Raw genomic sequence first — 23,566 nt, 5'->3', positions numbered from 1 at the left:
GTCCTTGTTTTTAATATATTACTCTGCACATTCCTTCAGTAGACTAGAAATCTTCAGGATTCACTGGGGTGGGATTCCATGTTTTGGAACAGAGGGGCTTTTTTTTTTGGTCGGGGTTGTAGGGGTAGAGAGATTTGAGATGTTTAAAACTACAAGCAGCTTAAAGTGACGGGAAAGGCTTGCTCCCCTTTGAATAAAAGTCAGTAACGATAAACATAAAATTTAGAGCAAGACTTCTGCCAAGCTACTGCATGCAAATAGGAAACATTAACTGCATTGCAAAATTCTCCACTGGCACAGGACAAAAGAGGTACAAGCAAGATTTTAAACAGTACTTTATTTCAATCATCTTTAAATAACTCAAGCAATACAGGTTTCTGCAACTGTTTCAAGAAAATGCACTTTGCCATTAAATTATGGTAAACATATGATGTACGTATCAGCAGAAGAACTTGGTAGTCCCACATCATCTAACCACAACAGGCACATTAGATTTGCACATTCATGAGGATGAGAAAGATTTTATAGCTCACTACATCTAAAACACTTCAGCTAATGAGATGCTTTAAATTAGTAGCTACTATTGTTGGAAGCTCCCACAAACCAGATGATCCATTGATTGAGAGATAAACATTGGGCAGGAAACTGGGGAGAAATCTGTGCTTCTCAAGTAGCACCAAGAATTCTTTCAGGTCCACTCAAGAGATTAAAGATCCGAAAATCTGAAACCTTTGACCATGCCGAATATCACTGGCAAAACTTGGGACAAATGCATAATCTTCTGCTCCAGTGGCACTTTAGCAATTTGAGAGATGGAGACTGCATCAACATTACCTGTTGAGATCCAGGGTTAATCCAAGCCCGCCAAGCCGTTGTCAGCAACCCAGGATAAAACAAAGACAAGGACAGGAAATGGAACTTCAGTAATTCAGAACGGCTTCGAAAGATTGTTAGGGGTTGAAAGAGTGGGGAAAGAGTGGGTGGGGGGAAGAAAGAGCCAAGACAGAAAGGGATTTGGGTCAAACATTTGTTGTAGTCACATTAGTTGATCAGTTTAGTTAACAGACAGCATAATCCAGAAAACTGAAGTTTAAAATGTAAGCTCAAAAATTGCTTTTAAAAAAAAGCAGCCTGGAATAAAAAGCAAGCATCAGTAAAAATGTGGAAAACCCAAACTTGTTCATCCACCTTTTTAAATAAATAAAGCTCCCCAGGAGTTCTGATCTCACTGCAGCAGGTGGACAAATTTTAAAATTAAATAACTCCAATTACACACAAAGTATGAGACACAGCTGTTATCGTTTCAATCCTGACTTCCAGCACCACTTGTGTGGAGTTTGCACATTCTCCCCATGAATGTTCAAGTTTTCCCTAGGTGCTCCCAGATCCAAAAAGGCAGGTTAAAAGGTAGGTTAATTAAACCTTGTGCAGGTAAGGTATCGAGAAGAAAGAGAACGAATTGCAGAACTACTGGGAAATAAGTAGACAGGGAATGGGGCTGTTCTGCTGGAAGCTGTTGTGGAACGTAATGAACAAGTATCTTTTCAAATTCATGCCATGGTATTGTTGCAAAGTAGTGGAAAAATAAAAATGCAGACCACCTATCCACAACCTACACGATGAATTGAAGTGGCCTTTTGGAGGAAATCGTTCCACATCGGCAGTTCAGTGAAATACCCAATGTCGGATTTTTACATCAAGGGCAACATCATGTGATGCCCCCAAAGTTAAACCACCTCCAAGCTTAATCTTAATCCTTAATCCAAGCTTAATTCCCCCAAAACATCTCTCAATTTTGAAAGCAGGTGCTAGAAATATTACTCCCTTTTCATATAATGAATTTGAATTTGAGGTCATTGGCAAGCACCCTGCTTTTGCCTTTTGTTCACTTCTGCTGTAGCTGGGCATAATTTTAACAGGATGTCCTGTGTCCTTAACTGCAATGTCATCACACTGGCTAAGCACACAATCAGAACATGAACAGAAGACAAGGAGTTTCTGAATTAATTTTTACGACATTTGTTACAATTGGAACATCAGATTGAAATAGAAGCCAAGATGTCAGAACATTTAAAATCCCTTGTTTTTTGAAATATTGAAGGGCTAGATAGTTGTTAAACTGCAACATGGCTCAATTCAAAAATCTGAACTTTTGCAACACAATCCAAACTTCAGGACAATTGACACCCTGATTAATCCATAGGGATGGACAATAAATGCTGGCTTAGCTGGTGATACCCACATCCCGTAAATCAATAATTTTTTTTTTTACTTTTTTTTTAAAAATCAAGAACCTATCAATCTCTGCCTTAAATATACCCAGTGACTTGACCTGCACAGTCGCCTGTGGTAAAGAATTCCGCAGATTCACCACACTCTGGCTAGAGAAATTTTTCCTCATTTCTGTTCTAAATGGAAGCCCCAAAATTCTAAGGCTGTGTCCTCTAGTCTTAGACTCCCTCACTATAGGAAACATCCTCTCCATATCCACTGTATCCAGACCTTTCAATATTCAATATTGAATGGTTGAGGGGGTTTTCTGATGAAATTTCCCTTCCCCATTCTTCAAAGTTCCAGCGAGTACAGGCCCAGAGCCATCAAATGTTCCTTATTAGTTAACTCTTTTATTCCCAGGATCATCCTTGTGAACCTTCACTGAACCCTCTCCAATATTAGCACATCCTTTTGTAGATAAGGGGCCTAAAAGAGCTCAAAGTGCAGTCTGACCAATGCCTCAGAGCATCAGCATTACATGCTCGCTTTTATATTCTAGTCCTCTCAAAATGAATGCCAACATTGCATTTGCCTCCCTCACCACCGATTCATCTGCAAGTTAATCTTTAAGGAATCCTGCACAAGGACTCCCAAGACCATCTGCACCTGATTTAAGAGGGAAAGGGTGACTAAGAACTGAGTAGGCCCCTGAGAGATCGGTAAGGCCACCTATATCTTGAGCCACAGAAAACAACTTTTTAAACAAATATTTCTCCTATGTCTACTGAAGAGAAAACCATGCAGCCCACAACACAAGGGAGATGTTTTTGCAAACATTCATTACCAGGAAGGAGGTGTTTGCAGCCTAACAATACAGTACGGGCCAAGTGCATCCTCTTACTTAGTGGGAGAATGAAGAGTAAATCGCAGAGGCCCTTGCAGAGATTTTGCTTCATTGTTAACTGCAGGTGACGTTCCCAAAGACTGGAAGTTGGCTAAAGTTGTTCTGTTGTTTAAGGGTAGTGAGGATGAGCCAAAGAACTCCAGGCTGGTCAGCCTGACATCAGCAGTGGGGATCCCACTACAGGGGATTCTGAAAGACAAGATTTGCCAGCATTTGTACACTCAGAGTCTGATGCAGAGAAGTTAGCATGGCTTTATGTGTGGGACGTTGTGTTTGATAAACCTTTGAGAGATATTTTGAAGTAACCAAAAAAGATAGATTGGTGTATGCTGTCTATTACAAGGCCTTCAACAAGGTCCCACATGGTAGGCTGTTCTGGAAGGTTAGGTCGCACAGAATCCAGAAAGAGCTAGTGAGGTGGATTCAAATTGGCTCCAAGATAGGAAGCAGAGGGTGATGGCTAAAGCTTGCTTCTCAGAATGGAGGCTGGTGATTAGTGGTGTGTCACAGGGGTCAGTGCTGGGATCCTTGTTATTCATATACATGATTTATATATGAGTGCACAAGGTTTGATTGGCAAGTTTTCAGATGACATAAAATTTATAATAATTTATTTACAGAGCACTTTTCATACAAATGATGTAGTTCGAAGTGCTTTACAATGGGATAAAGTACAAACACAGAGATAAAAGACTGAGCTGATATTTAAAAGTGTCAACTAAGTCTGCATTCCTTATAGTTTTCAGGCATTGAGTTCCATAGTTTAGGAGTGTAGTTTAAAAAAAAAGCTGACCAGAGAGAGGCATTGTTCAAAGTAAAGGTGATCATAGATTACAGTTGGGGAAGTGGGCTGAAGAGTGGTCAATACAGATAAGAGTGAGGTGGTGCATTCTGGAAAGACTTGTACAATGAATGATAGAGTCCTGGGGAGTGTAATAAGCAGCATCACAGGTAGACCTGCTAGTCTTCATCACTAAGGGTATTGAATACAGGAGTTGGGACAGCTTGCCAGTTGTAAACATTGTTGGTGAGGCTGCACTTAGAGTACTGTGTACAGCCGGTCATCCTGATGTGGTTAAACTGAAAAAGGGTGCAGAAAGGATTTACAAGGATGTTGCCAGGACTATTGCTTACGTCACAGGGAGTGGTTGGCCAGGCTAGGTTTTTATTCCTTACAACAAAGAAGAATGAGGGGTGACCTTATAGAAATGTTTAAAATTATGAGAGGCATAGATAAGTTGGAGGGTAACAGTCTTTTCCACAGGGTAGGGAGTCCAAAATTAGCAAAGTAGATTGAGGGTGAGAAGGGAAAGATTTAAAAAGGAACTTGAGGGGCAACTTTTTCCACCCGAGAGGGTGGTGAGTAAATGGAGCAAGGTGCCAGAAATGGATGGGGAAGAGGCACTTGGATAGATACATGGCATTCCACGAGAGGTTGTGATTTTTAAAGAAACATTGTTTTTTTTGAAGTTGCTAGCACTCGCAACGGTGGGCAGTGACCGAGCATCCCCTTTCTCTGAATCTTCTGCTCAGCGTGAGAACTGGGCTTTGAGAAAAGAGGAAGAACTTTGTTTCATGCAGAGATTGGTGATTATGTGGGGGGATCTGGCAGAGGAAGAGGATCAGGCAGACACCATTGTAAAATTCCAGAACTTTGTGAGCTGCAGTCTGATTGTGCAAGAAGAGCATAGGAAAGCAATAAATATTTTGCTACAGTTCTCAACTTCTTACAAGAGCAAGGATAGAATTAGTCTCATTTCAGTTGAAGGTGAAATCCGCATATACTTATCTCAAGTTTGACTCAGAATTGAATATTTGTGCTGCAAAAAACAAGCAGAGGTTTCACATGCTAGGCCTATATTTGAGCCTGATCATGTCACTTAGAAAGAAAATGTTTTTTCAAAGTCTTGTATAAAATTGTGTTTTAGTCTATATTTTTATTCATATTGCTTTGGCTAATGGCTTTTAGTAACTTCACTATTCAACATTGTCAATAAATTTTCATGTTGGAAATAGCATTAATTAAAATCAATTTGTAACCTCTATTTAAATTATATCTACCAAGCCTACCTTTAGAAAAATTAAATCCCATTTTAGCTTAAGCCAGGTTATTTAACAGAAATTTATAATATTTGCCTTATGAGTTTTTTTTTATTTATGAAAAAGGGAAAGAAAGAGATATTTCAAGAAAGGTAAACTAAGCTTAACTATGCACCCTCCCCAAGAAAGTTTGGCTAAAAATTCATTCTCTACTCAAAAGAGCATTGACAATTATTTTTGGATTATTATTTCTACAACTTACTGATCATGCTATACCGAGAGCTGTAAATAGATTGATTGATTTATCTATTATGCAGGGGTTCCAAGATCTGCAAGTTATTTCAAGGATTGCTCCAGGGAAAAAATGGTTGAGAAAGGCTGGCTTAGAGAGATATAGGCCAAATGCAGGAAATCGGGACGTACAAACAAGCTGGATGAACTCAGCAGGTCGGGCAGCATTTGTTGAAATGAGCAGTCAACGTTTCGGGCCAAGACCCTTCGTCGTTGACTGCTCATTTCCACGGATGATCATCCAGCTTGTTTGTACGTGTTGATTTGACCACAGCATCTGCAGTGTACTTTGTGTTAGCAGGAAATCGGGACTGGCTGGTGGCACTGTGGCTAGTTGGGCCAAGGGATTGTATCCATCTTGTATTGCTCTATGACTCTGTAACACTTGCGTTTAAGTGTTACAATGTTACTTAGTTTTCCCCTGAAAGAAGAGGTAATGGCTAATCTGATTATTGAAGTGCCTATTTAATGCTTAGAAGTTGAGATTTGCAAGGTCTAGTTAATCACCGTGGGTCTGGACTTTTCAACACCATCACCTCCTCCTCCACCTTCACTAGAGCAATGCAATTGTAGCAAGCCCTGCCTATAATCCCAAACCAGAGTGCATTGTGAAACTTGAACTCTGAACCTTCCAGCAGAATTTGCATCATTAATGTCTGGGCCATCCATAGGAGGATTGGGTGCTGGCAGACGAAAATTCAGGTGATAAATGCCATGAAAACACCAACAATACTTCCAAGTCAAAGCTACATGATCCTGGTAGACTTAGGAAACAATACTTGTACAATACCTCAATGTCAGGAGTGGATCTAGTGTTGACTGGCTGTGCCGATTCCTGAATCTTATGGACCTGTTGCATCAGTAGGTCACAGTACAGTCGAAGCTCAGACATCTTGACTTTCAAAGAATCCTCATTTTCACTGATTTCTACAAAGATTTAAAAATATTTAAATGTTACATTTCTTCCAACGATTTAGGAAACAATGAATTGGCCTTAAATATGCTTCTTTAACAATTGAGATCTTTAAACAAATTACTTTCTTTGGAAATATTATTGAAAGAGTCAGTATGGGCATGATTGGCTGATTAGCCTTGTGTGCTGCACAATTCATACACTGTTCTTCCATTGCTTGGAGACTAGCGCTAATCTGACACCTTCCATGGGTAGCGGAGGAGTTACAGGAGATGCTGCCTCGTAGCTTCAAAAATCAACCTTGATCTTTTGTGCTGTCTGTATGTGGAGTTTGCCCATTCTCCCTGTGACCACATGAGTTTGCTCCACATCCCAAAGACAGTGATTGATTGCTGCAAATTAATTACTGTGGAGAAGAGTGGTCAAATCTGGGGAAAATGAGATTAGTGTAGGATTGGCATAAATGGATGCTTCGTGGTTGACAAAGACTATTTCTTGGCCTATTTCTGTGCTGTACAAATGACTCCAGGACATCCAATGCTTTGCAACCATTGGAAACAGATTTCCTGTTATAATGAACAAAAATGCAACTGCTAATTTTCACACAGAACAAGATCCCACAAATTATTGCTGTCAACAATTTGATGGATTTAATTTGTACCATTGTTATCTCTATGCCTCATTGCTGACTGTTCAGTTTTCCCTTTTGCTAAATCTGAGGAAATTCCTCTTTAAATTTCCACCACAGTGTTTGCACTTTTCCCCTCAACAAATTCAATTAGGTATTTGTTTCCAAAAGTAGTATTGAAACAGCAATGATTTGTTCAAGGTGCAGCAGTTTGAAAGTAATAGCCAAGTCAATTCTGTTCAGGTAGGCATAAAAGACCCTACAGTAGAATTTGGAGAGATGCAGTGGAGCTCTGAGCAACAACTAAACTGGATTAACCAAAGATTTCTCAAGCCCTGCTAACAAATTGTGGAAAAATTAGCCATCAACTGGTCATGTTGCAGCTGTATGAAACACTGATTAGACCACTTTTGGAGTACTGTGCAAACTTCTGGTCACTATCCTGTGGGAAAGACGGAGCCATAGAAAAAGGTGAAGAAGAGCTTCACCAAAAGTATTAGAAACAAACCCCTGGAGGAACTCAGCTGGTCAAGCAACATCTAGGAAGGCAAAGGGATAGTTGGTGTTTGAATCGAAACCCTGCATCAAGATTGAAATCATCCCTTCATCTTCCCAGATGCTACTCAACTCATTGGGTTTCTTGTCAGCAAAATGGTAGGTGTCAAGATGTACAGCTAGAGGAGGTGGCAGCAACACTTAAGGGGCATTTAGACAACCACGTGAACATTCAGACAGTGGAAGGATATAGGCCACATGCAGGCAGAAGGAACTAGTTGAGATTGGGAGATGCCAGAGTGTGGTAGCAGATGGTTGCCTCTCTGAGTGGAGGCCTGTGACTAGTGGTTGCCACAGGGATCAGTGCTGGGTCCATTGTTATTTGTCATCTATATCAGTAATCTGGATGATAGTGTGGTTAACTGGATCAGCAAATTTGTGGATGACACCAAGATTGGGGGTGTAGTGGACAGCAAGGAAGACTATCGTGACTTGCAGTGGGATCTGGACCAGCTGGAAAAATGGGCTGAGAAATGGAGAATGGAAGTTAATGCAGACAAGTGTGAGGTGTTGCCCTTTGGTAGGACCAACCAGGGTAGGCCTTACACAGTGACTGGCAGGGCACTGAGAAGTGTTGTATTCCCAGATCCCTTTCTTCTACAAGTCCTTAATTCACTGAGAGTGGTGTCACAGTTCAATAGGGATGGAACAAAAGATTTTGGCACATTGGCCTTCATAAACCAAAGTACCGAGTACAGTCAGCACAGATATGTTGGGCCAAAGGGCCTGTTCCTATGCTGTACTGTTCTATGTTCCACGAATACTCCATAAGACAATGCCTGCATGTATATAGTGCTTTTTAGAACCTCAGGATATTCTAAAGTATTTCTTTAGCTACAAAAAACTTTTTTGAAATATTGTTACTCATGTACTGTCTGAAATAGCAGTCGCCTCATATTACAATAAATACTGAGATACATTTTTTTTTAAATTGCAAGTTGGACAGGTGAAGACATCTTGGCTTGCTTTCCCTCTAAGATGCAGTACCTTGTGGGTTACAATATGCACACCAGTCTTCCACTCTACCCAAAGAAACATGAAGCCAGCAAAAGGCTAAATTGGTAGAGAAATAATGGAAAAATAGATAGTAAATGTCCAAAATACAAAAAAAGCTGGAAACACCTTGCATCAGGCAGGATCCATGAAGAGATAGTTAATGTTTCAGATCAATGACCTTCTCATCAGAAGAGATGAAAGGCTAGCAACCTGAAGAACACCATTCATGGTGTTATACAACAATAGGGCCAAAAACACAAATGAACAAAAAACATTGAAAATAGCAAATGCCTGTGAAAGATTTAAAACAGTACCTCGCTCCTTCTTGGTCTTGCTATCTGCTAGGCAGGCTTTGGCACTACCAAGTGCCACCAACCATTTCTGTCTCTCAGCTGCATTCACGGCCTTGAGGTAAAAGTATTGCTCTCCAGGAATAATCAGGTCCATCCTTGTGTTGTCTGTTAGATGCACTAGCAAGAGAAATGCATTACTTCAGCATACTGGAGAAGTGGTGTTTTAGGACATCTCTTCATGAAAACCTAATGGCTAAAACAGAAGAGTCACAGGTCTTGACTTCAAATTCAAGTTTAATTGCCATTCAACCAGACATGAATATAGCCAAATGAAACCATGGTGCAAAACACAGTACCAACAGTTACACACACCACAAAGCACATACAAAATAGCAAGCACACAGATGATATCAGAAAAATAGTCACCCAAAAAAAGTCCAAGACCCTAAGTCCATGAATATTGCAGCAGTCTGTAATTAAAGATAAGCTGGCTTGTCTTCTGCTGAGTGAACACTGGGGGGGAGGAGCACAGACTCTCTTTTGGATAGCTGTAAATACGTGACACCACAGCTTGAGGTCTCGTCCTTGCTACAACCAAGACCATACAGCTCCTCCGTTGTCCACCAATAAACCAGTGAATCAGACTTGCAGCAATCCACATTAACAATATCCAATAGGTCTTGTGATCACAAGAAAAGTGACTATGACCTTCACTTGCCATTAGACTGCACACCGCCTTCACGTACCGCCTCTGTGCCACAAGCACAGCACAATCCATACCAAGTCCATAGGAGCTTAGGAGAGTCAACGGCACCCAACAGCGACTCCTATGCTTGAATCTTCAGAAACAGCTCTATTTCCATCTTTAATATCTCTATTTTCCCCTTTCCAGTTTCCTTTGAAGACCCTGACCTGGAGTTACACACCGGCTTCGGTTCTTTGCGGGAATGGGCCTACCTCCGGGTTTCACGACTGGCCGTTATTCGATATCCTAAGGGCGTGGCCTAAGAGATTAGCTCGCCTACAGAAGTCCGAGATTTCGTGGCTCTGGAGACGGGCAGACCGAAGGTCGGTGTCCCGGCAGGAGATTGGTGTGTCGTTTTGGGAGTCAGAAGATCTCTGGCTGTGTGCCCAGAGACTCAAGATCTTTGGGCACAGAGCTCAGAAAAAGCGACACAACAGACATTTAACATCGTGAACCAGTGAGTTGTTTGTTATTTCTCCCCTCTCACTGTGAAACAGAGACAGAGAGACAGTCTGTGGTACGTTGAATGCCAGGTGAGCGAGTAGTCTTTGGGGAGCTGCAAGTCAGTGTCTTTGCTGTTGCTTTGCTGCACACTTGTGTGTTGATGGTGCGGGGCTGCCAATGTTTCTTTTGCTGGTGGGGGGAGGGGGGATCGTTGCTTTGCTGCAGCTTTCATGCGGGAGGGAGGGGAGCTGGGGGAGCTGTGGGGTTCTAACATTTAACTGTCATTCATTCTTTGGGCCTCTCCTCTGTTTTCGTGGATGTTTGAGAAGAAAAAGCATTTCAGGATGTATATTGTATACATTTCTCTGACATTAAATGTACCTTTGAAACCCTGCTCCTTCAGTTTCTCCAGCACCATACGCCTTTGATTGGCCCCATAGAAGCTGCTGCATCTGAGTGCGCCACCATCTTTTTTTAAGGATCGCCTAATGGTATTTCACAGGAGCCACAACTGCTACATTAGCCCAAGCAGTGCTGACAAGGAATACTAAATCACTAAATACCAGAAAGAATTTGCATCAGAGCTGCTGTAAATCAACTTTCTTTCCCCCCTCTCCCCCCAACCCAACTCAGCATGACTCCATATCCCCAAGTAACCTCAGCTAGGGAAAAAAAAAGCCACAGATTTTGGGTTTACTGAAGCTAGTATCTATTACTTTGTGGGAAAACGTTTCCCACCTGTCCTCCTGGACGGACTAGTTCTGGGTCAAAATCAGACTCGCCCATTCTGAAAACTCAATGGCTTCAGCTCAGAAAACACCAACGAGTCTATGGCCTTTAAACCAAGGCTTAACACAATAAATTCAGCTTGTGCTTTTGTGACAAGGTGATGCTAGGGTTGCCATTACCTCTGATCATTCCCATCCCTGTGCCAGATGGGGATGGGTGCAGAATCCCAGTCACCGAGTGCTTTTCAGTGTTGATACCAACTTTCAAATCAAACGCTAGTAACCGTGGACCCACTGTTTTGCGCTGACGTGTGCAAACAACAGCAGTAGGCCATCATTCAGTTACATCATGGCTAATCCACATTGGCCTCAACTAAAGTGCCAGTTCTTAACCTCAGAAATTGATCTACCTCCTTCAGTACTTCTACTGATATAGTCTCTGAGGGCTTAAGGGATAGAAAATTCCAGAGATTCAATAACTTGACAGAAAAAGTTTCTAAGCTCCTTTAAATCTGTTTTTCTTTTAATTATATCCATTGTTCAAAAATCTCCCATTTGTAGAAACATCTCAACAACCATCATGTCAAACCCTTTTAGAATGTTACATTTCTCAAATAAGGTCACCCCTCATTCTTCTAGACTCCAAATATGGGCCCAAACTGTTTAGCCTCTCTTGACAGGACAGCCCTCTCATCCCAGGACTTATCCTGGGGAATTGTTACAGACAATTTCAATGCTACTATATTCTTTGAAAAAGTGTAAGGGGACCAAAATTGTGCTCCAAATAAGGCCTTACCAACATCCTATACAACTGTAACAAATCATCCCCTTTTCTAAACTCCTACCCCTTCGCAATAAAGGCCGTTCATTATTCATGCAAAAGGAGGATAGAAGCACGTTGAGTCAATTTCATATGTCAACATTTGATTTCCCAAATCTTCCTTTCCTCTTTCAGTGAATGACCTTGATAAATCAGTAGCACAGATCCTGGGGGCCATCTAGGAGTCTTCTGATCACCATTTGCGTTTGCCTCCATTACTGTGCGTTCTAGGCACCCACCACTCCGTAAAGAACTCACTTTGCACATTACTGTTGGACTTGCTCCCTCTCACCTTGGATCTTGACACAGACTATCTGCTTAGCCTACATCTCAATCTCAGTCCTTCTGCAGGGTGTCTACGGGGGGGTGGGGGGGAATGTCAGAGGTAAGTGTTCTCACTGAGTGGTGGTGTCGTGGAGCACCCTGCCAGGGGTGGTGGTAGAGGCAGATACATTTGGGGTACTTAAACTCTTAGATAGGCACGTGGCTGATAGAAAAATGGAGGGTTATGATGGAGGGAAGGGTCAGATTGATCTTGGAGTAGGTTAAAAGGTCAGCACTGTGCTGTGATGTTCTTTGCTCAAACACTTTGCCTGCCCCACTGCCACCCCTACCCCACTAGCCTGGGGTACATTCCTAAAGTCAGCGTCCAATTACCGCACTGTATTCCCAAACACACAATTTGAAACATTTTCCCCAGGTTTCCCTACACCCCCAAAGGCAATGGCGAGCTTAAGCACAAACCTTTATCCAATGTAAAGGTGGCTTAACTCCAAGCTCAAAAAAATCCATCACTTGTTTTTTACCTTTTATTTCACACACGGCCATTTTGATGCTCCCTTTACTGCCTTTGCCGACATCTTCCTGGGAGTCATAGTAGGAGAACACGCTGCCATCCAACACAAAGTACCGCGGTTGCCAACCTACCAATGACAAATTAGGAGAGTCACTACAAGATTATAAATTTGGGGAACAAGGGATTGGAAGTGGACAGTGTAATTGAAAAGGGCAAAGCAACAAAAGAGCAGGTTTGGACTAATTACGTTCTTTAAACTCTTTCAGTCCATTTATTCATTCAACACGATATTAGGATTTGGCTCCAAATGCTAACCTTGGTTAAAGTGGGGGGGGGGGGGCAAGATAGGTAATAACATTTTAAAGTCTGGTATCAAGAGCCACAAGGTAATGTTGCAGCTCTAGAAAACCCTGGTTAGATCACACTTGGAACATTGTGTACAGTTTTGGGTACCTCATAGGAAGGATGTGGAAGGTTTAGAGAGGGTGCAGGGGAGATTGACCAGGATACCGTCCGGATTAGAGAGGGTGCGGGGGAGATTGACCAGGATACCGTCCGGATTAGAGAGGGTGCGGGGGAGATTGACCAGGATACCGTCCGGATTAGAGAGGGTGCAGGGGAGATTGACCAGGATACCGTCCGGATTAGAGAGGGTGCGGGGGAGATTAACCAGGATACCGTCCGGATTAGAGAGGGTGCGGGGGAGATTGACCAGGATACCGTCCGGATTAGAGAGGGTGCAGGGGAGATTGACCAGGATACCGTCCGGATTAGAGAGGGTGCAGGGGAGATTGACCAGGATACCGTCCGGATTAGAGAGGGTGCAGGGGAGATTGTCCAGGATACCGTCCGGATTAGAGAGGGTGCAGGGGAGATTGACCAGGATACCGTCCGGATTAGAGAGGGTGCAGGGGAGATTGACCAGGATACCGTCCGGATTAGAGAGGGTGCAGGGGAGATTGACCAGGATACCGTCCGGATTACAGAGGGTGCAGGGGAGATTGACCAGGATACCGTCCGGATTACAGAGGGTGCAGGGGAGATTGACCAGGATATCGTCCGGATTTGAGAGGGTGCAGGGGAGCTTGACCAGGATACCGTCCGGATTACAGAGGGTGCAGGGAAGATTGACCAGGATACCGTCCGGATTAGAGAGGGTGCAGGGGAGATTGACCAGGATACCGTCCGGATTAGAGAGGGTGCAGGGGAGATTGACCAGGATACCGTCTGGATTAGAGAGGGTGCAGAGGAGATTCACCAGGATACCGTCCGGATTAGAGAGGGTGCAGGGGAGATTGACCAGGATACCGTCTGGATTAAAGGGCACGTTTTATGAGGAATGTTTGAGTGAGCTAGGTCTGTTTTCAGGAGCGAAGAAGGATGAGAGGTGTCCTGATGGATATGTACAAAATAATAAGAGGCATAGATTGCATAACCAGAGTTTTTTTCTTCAGTACAGAAATGGCTAATAAGAGGGGGCATCATTTTAAGGTGATGGGGGGGGGTGGAAGAGGAGATATCAAAGTGGTGGGTGTGTGGAATGCCCTACCGGGGGTGGTGGTAGAGGCAGATATATTAGGGATATTTAAGAAAATCTTAGAAAAGCACATGGATGATAGAAAAATGGAGGGCTATGTGGGAGGAAAGGTTAGATTGAACTTAGAATAGGTTACAAGGTCGGCACAAGATTGTGGGCCGAAGGGCCTGTAGTGTTCTATATCTAATTGCTATTTTGAGTTTACCAAGTTTCTACAACCCTGTGTGGGGAAGAAGTTTTGCAATCACACTCCTGAAGGAGCACTCTGTCTCCCCAGATGATAGGAACAGTTCACCTGGAAATTTGAGAAAATCTGCTTGCAAGAAGCAAGCTCACTTTTAAATTCAAATGCTGACAAAGTGATAGGGCCATTTCAGAGCACCTCACAGCTAGTCGCTTGCAGGCAAAGTTACAATCTCCATACTGTCCAGCCTATAGGCAACAGCAAAGAGGGCAATAATCAGGATCTGATCACATCATGACGTGTGATCCAGTCAGGAAACAGTTGGTGTTTATCTGAAGGATGACTACATTTTACCAACTGTGCCGCACAGGTGTATCCACAGCAAGATCCTTTGAAATATATATTTACACAAGACACTATTTGCATAAAACAAAAATGTTTCTCTTTGGATTTCAGTTGCAAGTAATTCTGAGAATGTATTGTAAGTACACATTCCATCTTATCCAGTATCAAACTGGGCATTGTGCCAACCATCCAATACATCACAGTGCAACTGCCACCTCTGGCAGAAAGCTACTTCCAATTGTACATGTATTTGAATATCTTGAAAATGATTAACTTACAGCAAAACAAATTGTTTCATAGTGTTACCACTACAGACAGTGGGAAGTAATCACATTAACTCCATTGCAAGATTTGAGTGGAATGGATCAAAAACTTGACTGGAGAAAATGACAGATTTAGTCATTGGTTGCAGCATTTATTTTACCTTCGTTAATACAGCAGACTCATTAGAAATACAAAAACCCAAAAGCTGCTCGATGTAACTGCTAGCATTCAGGGTAGACGAGCAGTGACCTGCGTGTCACTAGCCCAGCCAGCATTTGTTACCCGTCACCAGGGAGGGAGGTAGGTAGTTACCAGCTCTATGCTACAGAACTGGATGTTTGCATCACAGACAAGGGATATTCTGTCCATCATGCTGACTCCATACCCTTTAGCTCTCCGATACAACTGAATGATTCACTGGGCCATTTTGTAGAGCGATTAAATGACAGTAATGCAGATCAAGTCACCCAAAAGATCAACATACAAGTCCCAAAATGATTTTTTTTAATTAAAAAAAAACATCAATTGCAGTGATTTCCAAATTCCCAAACCACTGCAGTAGGATTTGAAATCACACTCTCAGAATTACACACCGATTAGAAGCACAACCAGGTAGTTTGATTCCCTTTAACTGCCCCACCTTTCAAATAAGACAATGGCATATGATTGGAACCTCAACTCAACAATCCAGTCTAGTTCTGCTGGTTTTCTAGTTCCTTGCTGCACGTACTTACCTGCATCTGCTTTACAAATATTCGAAGTATCTGCTTCCATGGCCTTTGAAAATTTCCAAAGATGCATGACCGTCAGAGAAAGAAGCGACTTCAATGGACAACCCTTTGTCGAGATTCTCCTGAGGAAATTTCTATCTTGTTGAGACCCCTCAGGATCTAATTCATTTCAACCATTTTTCCCCTCTTACTCTTGATCCACCTCTACCCTGTTCAACCTTTGCTCATTAGTCAATTTACAGATTCAACAGGTGATTAACTTGGATAGTAAATTGCTTCCAACACCTTTATATTCAAGTCAAGTCACTTTTATTGTCATTTTGACCATAACTGCTGGTACAGTACATAGTAAAAACGAGACAATGTTTTTCAGGACCACGGTGTTACATGACAGTACAAAAACTAGACTGAACTACGTAAAAAAAGAGAAAGCTACACTAGACTACAGACCTACACAGGACTGCATAAAGTGCACAAAAACAGTGCAGGCATTACAATAAATAATAAACAGGACAATAGGGCAAGGTATCAGTCCAGGCTTTCGGGTATTGAGCAGTCTGATAGCTTGGGGGAAGAAACTGTTACACAGTCTGGTCGTGAGAGCCCGAATGCTTCGGAGCCTTTTCCCAGATGGCAGGAGGGAGAAGAGTTTGTATGAGGGGTTGATGGGGTCCTTCATAATGCTGTTTCCTTTGTGGATGCAGCATGAAGTGTAAATGTCTGTAATGGCGGGAAGAGAGACCCCGATGATCTTCTCAGCTGACCTCACTATCCGCTGCAGGATCTTGCGATCCGAGATGGTGCAATTTCCGAACCAGGCAGTGATGCAGCTGCTCAGGATGCTCTCAATACAACCCCTGCAGAATGTGATGAGGATGGGGGGTGGGAGATGGACTTTCCTCAGCCTTCGCAGAAAGTAGAGACGCTGCTGGGCTTTCTTTGCTATGGAGCTGGTGTTGAGAGACCAGGTGAGATTCTCCACCAGGTGAACACCGAGAAATTTAGTGCTCAAAAATCAAGAGACCTACACCGTACACAGCACACATTTGATGTGATTCTACCAGCATCCTGTATGCCCAATTCCCAACCATGAATGCTAACAGTAGCTGGACCTATACATAGCCATCTGAGAAATGCCTTGGTGCACTCAGACCCTGCTGTATCTCAAAACTCTTATCTCTAGTCTTTTAGATAATGTGCTTTCTTTTATGCCCCTCTATTAAAATAAGGGATTTCATATTTTCCCCACCTTGTACTTGATTTGCCAAATCTATGCCCGCATCCCTCTGTAACCCATGTCCACTTAGCAACTTATTTGCCTACCTTCCCCTCAGTGCCTTCATCCATGTAATGTGCAAACTGCAAACGCATTGATCCTACACAAGAGAAAATCTGCAGATATTACAAATCCAAGCGACACAGGATTGAAAGGGTCTTGGCCCGAAACACCGACTGTACTCTTTTCCAGAGACACTGCCTGGCCTGAGTTTTCCCAGCATTTTGTGTGCATTGCAAAACATTGATTCCTTGCAGTTACACACCACTCATTTTGCCAACAAGAAAGTGACTCTTCGGCCCTTCAACTTTTCAATCACATTTTGACCCAGACCCGCTATTACAGCCACGTTCTTTGGAACGTGTCTCTGCTGCCAACTTACTCCAGTAGGCTTCAGGATTCATTTGAGCTTCTCAATTTGGACCTTCTGAGGATCCCAGGTCCCTTTTGTCAATCAACTTTCCAGCTCTTGGCTTCATCCCTCCCACTCCTGTCTTCTCCTATCATTTCAGATCTCCCCCTCCCACTTTCAAATCTCTTACTATCTTTCCTTTCAATTAGTCCTGACGAAGGGTCTCGGCCCGAAACGTCGACAGTGCTTCTTCCTATAGATGCTGCCTGGCCTGCTGCGTTCCACCAGCATTTTGTGTGTGTTGCTTGTATACCTACTCTGTTGAGCAATAGAAAACCAACAGGTCACATAAACAACACCACAGTAGTGGCTCTTAAGGAAAGCAACAGGGCATGTCACAGGGAACAATTTGGATCTAGTGATCTTAATTCCATCATTTTCAATATAATTACGGGGAGGGATAGGTCTCGTCCTCAGGTTAAGATTCTAACCTGGAGAAGGGCCATTTTTGATGGCATCAGCAAGGATCTGGCAGGCATGGATTGGAGTAGGTAGTTTTCTGGTAAAGAGATTATTGGCAAGTGCTGTGATGGCACTGGCCTTGCTGACCCTGAAGTTCTAAACTCAGACGAAGACTTTAAATTACATCGAATATAAATAGCCATGAATATCCTAACACTGTAACTACTCAACCTTCAAAAGCTAGTTCACCTCTGTTTAAATTCCACAGCGAGGTTAGTTGTCAATACCCACTATTTGAGCGCTGGGCCCCCCAGCCCCCTACCAAAGGAGAGATACTTCCAGCTAACAAAGTAGTTTAAAGACAGTTCATTTATTTCTAGTGATGCACATTTAAATTCAAACAACATTCTTAAAAAAACACTTATAAAATACTTCCAAAGTGCTATAGCACAAAGGATTTCCAAACATGGATACAATTCCTATAAGCTAAAAAGACATACCCACAAACTGTACATGAACCAGTCATCTGATGCGGAAATCAAAGACAGAGGAATGGATTCTATTTCACCCCGTCTTTCTGTAATGCTTCTCGATGTTCTTGGACCATTCCTAAAAAGCCTGAACTTTTCTCTTTATTTCTTTGCCACTTGGGTGACTTCACAAATGTGATTTTTTCCCCCAAATGTCTTTGAACAATTAGTCTAAAAACTTCTGGAGACGGAGATCTCAAGTACGCACAATTAATGCTGTGAAGCTGACATAAACCTTCCAACTATTAACAAAATCAGCCATTGATATGTTAAATGATAGTATCCATCTGGTCTACAAGCTTCCTTGAACTAAATATCTTAGCCAATGTTGACTAGTTTGAAACAAGCCAAATTAAATAACCCATTAGACCAAGTGCAGTGGGGCCAGCAAGTTTGGTCTATTGACAGTGCTTGTTTGCAAAGCTGTCTCTTCAACTTCAAACTGATTACTGCTTGCTATTTATATTGAGAACTAAAGACTGGCTCCTGTTTACGGCAAGCTGCCGAAGGATATTCGTTGGAAGTTTAACTTATTGAAAAACAACTCTTGAATCTTTAGAAGCCCATAGCTGCTGTGTTTAGAAAATTGAGCTTAGAAAAGACAGTGAATATCCATCACAGTAGGAGACCTTCAAAAGTGAAACATTGAGAGTACAGTTTGTATATTCCTAATAGAATAAAAGGCAAGGCTTTAGAGCCCTTTGGTTTTCAAGGGATAGTGAAGATCAACGTGGTCATCTATGCATGCAATGAAAGAGATGGGAGTGATCTTAAATTAATTTCTTTGCATCTGAATTTACTCGCAATGGATACATTGTGGGTAGAACGGAGGCAAAACAATAGTGAGGTCGTGGATCATATCCAGACTATGAAAGAGAAGGAAATGATGTGAATCTTGAAGTCAAATCTGTCATCTCCACATTTCCATCAGAGTTAACCTTACTTAAGTGCAACATTGGCTGTCGCGACCTTTTACAATTTCCGAGACAGTCTGATTTGGAAGATGAAGGAAGTATACCAGATGATGATATTCAGGTATATTGTGCCTAATTGGGTGAGCTGCAAAAAGTCACGTCAGAGAGATTTGAAGATCTTCTCTCAACCCAAATTCCAGATTGGTTACTAAATCCAAATTCCTGAACTCTTGTAATGAGGAATTAACAGTTAATATGGAGGAAGAAATGGTCTTGCTACAAAGTGACCTTGAGCTAAAGCCAAGGGCCAAAAAGTCATATCAAGACTTTTGGTTGCAGAGAGAAATTTTTGATTGCTATCCTGCACTGTGGAAAAAGATCAAGATGTTCTTTATTGCCTTTGCAACATTGTATTTAGTGGAGCACAGTTTCAGTGCAGTCGCTCAACTTCTTTCAAGGCCAAGAAACAGATTGAAAATTACTGAATGTGGGGATCTGAGAATCCAGAGTGACATTCAACCTGATGTTGAGAAGCTGATATCACTGTACCAAGCCTGTTCATCTCACTGAAAGGTGAAAAAACAATGAGGTAGTGAATAGTTGGACTGTTAATGTACACTCTAAAATTGTTGATGAAAATTGTTTTTTTTACTGTCATTAAAATTATTTGGTGCCTTAAATAGATATTTCAATAGGTACATTTATTGCCAGAGAAATGTGTACAATATACCTACTGAAAACATTTTTCTTTGTAAACATGCACGAAGAGGAGTGCCCCAAAGAATGAATGACAGATGGGTTTCCCAGGGCAAATTTCGGATCTAATGACAAGGGAGATTAGGACAATTGGAGACTAGGCTCTGTTGCATGTGATTTTATGCTCACACAACAGCGGGCATATAAACAAGTATCATTTATCAGGTATATCCTTGCTCTCTTGCACCCACCTAAAAGATGTAGGCTCGAGTCCAAGAACCCTTGCCCACTAACCCGTTCCTTGGTTCTCAGCAACCCTACTCACCCTCCTGTCTATGTGCCCACTTAATCCCAATCTGTTTGCACCCCCTCACCAAGCACTCAAGCGTGAAGCAAAGCATCAATAAAGATGCAGACTTTCAGTACCCCCAAAGACTACTCATTCACCCGGTAATTCGACATACCACAGGCCCTCCCCCCTCCCCCCACCCTCTCCCTCTCCCTAATAAGGGAGAAAGAGGTGTCCCTGTTTCACAGCGAGAGGGGAGACATAACAAAACAACTCGCTGGTTTACGGTGTTAAAAGTCTGTTGTGTCACTTTTTCTGAGCTCTGCACCCAGAGAGGCTCAGGTGTCTGGACACACAGCTGTCAGCTAATCCGCTGCTCCCGATGTTCCGTGTTCTCCCGCGATTCAGGGGCACCGGCCTAGAATCAGCCCATCTCCAGAGCCACGAAAATCCGGCACCCTGAAGGTGCACTAGTCTTTCAGGCCACGTCCTTCAGATATCAAAAAGCAGCCGGTTGTGAGGCCCTGACAGCTGGTCCCATTCCCACAAAGAACCAAAGTCAGATATTTAAATAGATAGCATGTGTAGTCAAGAGGTTCAGTTGTTGTTCAGACCAAACATCAGAAGAGGCCACTGAGTGTAGATGACAATGTAGTTAACTGGATCAGGAAACTTGCAGATGACACCAAGATTGGGGGTGTCGTGGACAGCAAGGAAGACTATCGTGACTTGCAGTGGGATCTGGACCAGCTGGAAAAATGGCAGGGGGGGGGGGGCAGATGGAATTTAATGCAGACTAGTGTGAGGTGTTGCACTTTGGGAGGGCAAGACATAAAACAGTGAATGGTGTGCAGTGGAACAACGGAACCTGGGAATTGAGATCCATAATTCCTTGGAAGTGGTTTTGTAAGTGGATAAGGTCTTCGGCATGTTGTTGTGAGGTTAATATTTACTGATCTGGACACATTTGAATTCTCCTAATTTTTATTTTTCAAGTAATCAAATGTAGAACAAACATAAGAGGTTGTGGTTTTGACATTCTCAAAAACCAAACTTTTAATGAGATGTCACCCTAGATGTTTTGCATTTTCCATTCAGCTGCACATTAAACACACAGACACAAGATGAATGATTGACTAGACTTTGACACTCAAAATGAAAAAGTTCCACCTGCTGAAAGGATATGGCTTTTTTTTAAATATAAAAAAACATTGCATTTTTGAGCCAGTGCCACAACCAGTACCAATGTTAGCAATCACCCAAGGACCAAAAAAAAATCAGATCACCAACCAATTCTATTTAAGTAGGACCGCAGGCTCCTGACAATGTTCCTATTTTTGTTAATAGTTGTGTGAACCAATCATTGCCCTGAGCAACAATTTTTATACGGCCTGAAAACTGCATGACACTTTAAATGTGTGTTTTTGTAATATACATTTAGAATGAAAAGTGAAAAAAAACATACTGAAAATCTGAAATAAATCAGATGAAGGGTCCTAGGCTCAAAATATTTACTGTTTCTCTTTCCATAGATGCTGCCTGACTAGCTGAATGTTTCCAGAACATTTATTTTTTACTTCCTTCTTAAGTAACTCCACCTTATCATTTCTTGGAATATTTTATACTAAACACTCCTTTCAAAACATTGTTTATTAACTATTTTAACCCTTCCTTCTACATTTCCACTCCGTCTCCCACAATTCCTCCTTTAAACCTGCTCAATATCTCTTTCACCAAACAGGTCACCTGGTGGGAGTGTTTTCTCTTGTGACACATTGTGCCATTTTGTTTGATAACGTTCCATGTTAAAGTGGGTGTAATAGTAAATAACTATTTCCACACATTGGATTTTTCTCACATTCACGTTAGAATAATAAAGCACAGAAACAAGATGTTCAGCCTAGCAAACCCGCTAGTATTTATGCCCTGTGCAAAACTTCCTCACACTGTCACATAATAACCAGTATAAAAGCTAGTATGTTTCCACTTGTAACGATATTAATGTTAGTTACCTTGCGATAACAGGCCCCATAATCCAACTACACCCCACATAGTATTTTCTTAATTTAAGCTCTTATTAGTGCATTAACATATTTATATCCATAACTTTGAGTTCCCTACAATTAGAAGCTTCTGTGTTTATCCTACAAAGTCTTTAAAAATCTGAATTTGATTCTTAATTAGGAGATGTACATGAAGGGTTCTGACTTCTGGACACTAACACGACTGTTCACTGGTTTCCAACACAACTGTGATTAGATCCGGGAGGATAACTACAAATGCGAGGCTCCATTCTCAACTTAGTTTAAGAATACTGTAGATTACTTTTTTTTAACGGTACCACGTCAAACAAACCAGAAGGTCTCGGGGTCGAATTACGTGATATCATGTGGTAGGGTACAATTAGACTCGGCATCCTTATGGGCGGGGGGGGGGGGGTGAAATTCTGAAGTCCCCACTCTTCATCATTACGTAGCAAACTGTAGTCCCAACAAAGAGGGTCACAAATATAAAGAAGCAGTTGTAAATTAAAGCGAGCCCCAACCCTTTTACTGCAAGAACACATTGACTCTGCAAGTTGCCTACAAACTCTGCCATAGGTTCCGTGTTCGTAACAAGTTAACTGACTTCCATCACTGCCAACTAGAATTGGCACATGACCACCGTGTACTTACCACTTAAATAGTTGGTCCATTTGTGTAATACACCCTCCATGCTATCACTACCAGCTGCAAATTCTCCAAAATTTGCTTGCAGAGCTTCAAGCACAAACTACTGCAGGAAACTACAGGCAAGCCTATGACTGACAGTGAGCAAGAACCAATCCACCGACGGTCACGTCACTTCAACAAGCGCATTCCTCCATCGTGCTGTCATAAAGGCCCCGCTGTCGCAGCCAGCCAATCGACAGCGGCAGAGCGAAGGCTCTGTTCACCGAATGGATCATTCCTGCCGTACAGTTGGCAAATGAGAACACGGGTAGAAGAGGCTAGCCAATGGAAGTTGAGCAGGCTGGGATGGGGTGGGGATAGAGGCCAGTGGGTGGGGCAGGCATGAGCAGCCACGCGGAGGGCAGAGGAGAGTTTTGATTGTACTTGGGTTTCAGGCAAGTCTTACAGTTGTGGAAGAACAGAAGTTCTGAGACTTTTTTTAAACTAAAAAAATGGAATGGCGGGTTCCCTGCCAATTTTGCTTTATGTTATCAAACAGCGATGAGGAAGTTCCAAACGTTTCCATCAGCAGTGCCAGGCACCTGCCCTGTCTCCAATCCGGTCCGCGGTACCTGCAGCAATTAGGGTAGTAGTGCAGGGAGAGATGTTCTGGTGGGCAGAAAGGTGCGATGGGATGGGGGGGTCATGGTGTGGGAGGGAAATGGACGAGTAGGAGCAACAGCAGGTTCGGCATGAACATGACTGATCTTCAACCCTAGCATCATTACCCAGTGTTATCCATATACTGTATCCCTCGACGACTTCAATATCATCTCAGTTGACCGCTTGTTTGATTGGGTGGCCACCCCACCCCCTGCAGTCACAGACACTTCGCCAGGTTACCCTGCATCCAGCCTGTCCAGACCTTTCTGAATTTTGCAAGTTTCAATGAGATGATCTCTCATTCT

At 42.5% G+C, this 23,566-nt stretch overlaps 1 protein-coding gene across 1 annotated transcript in view; it reads right to left on the bottom strand.

Annotated features, from left to right (window-relative positions):
• The window catches only part of LOC132384638 (pleckstrin homology domain-containing family A member 3-like), a 38,610-nt gene extending 15,841 nt beyond the window's left edge, over nucleotides 1-22,769 (bottom strand). Inside the window, exons 1-4 of the mRNA XM_059955950.1 lie at nucleotides 22,623-22,769; nucleotides 12,378-12,494; nucleotides 8,856-9,011; nucleotides 6,240-6,376 (exon numbers count right to left, since the gene is read on the bottom strand). Coding sequence (XP_059811933.1) covers nucleotides 6,240-6,376; nucleotides 8,856-9,011; nucleotides 12,378-12,494; nucleotides 22,623-22,662 — 450 coding nt within the window. The 5' untranslated portion in view covers nucleotides 22,663-22,769. The remainder of the gene's footprint in view (nucleotides 1-6,239; nucleotides 6,377-8,855; nucleotides 9,012-12,377; nucleotides 12,495-22,622) is intronic.
• Between the last annotated feature and the right edge of the window lie 797 nt (nucleotides 22,770-23,566).

Source organism: Hypanus sabinus, chromosome X1, assembly GCF_030144855.1.
Source record: "Hypanus sabinus isolate sHypSab1 chromosome X1, sHypSab1.hap1, whole genome shotgun sequence".
NCBI lineage: Eukaryota > Metazoa > Chordata > Chondrichthyes > Myliobatiformes > Dasyatidae > Hypanus > Hypanus sabinus.
The sequence above is the reverse complement of the archived record's forward strand: the minus strand, read 5'-3'. Positions and strand labels throughout refer to the sequence as shown.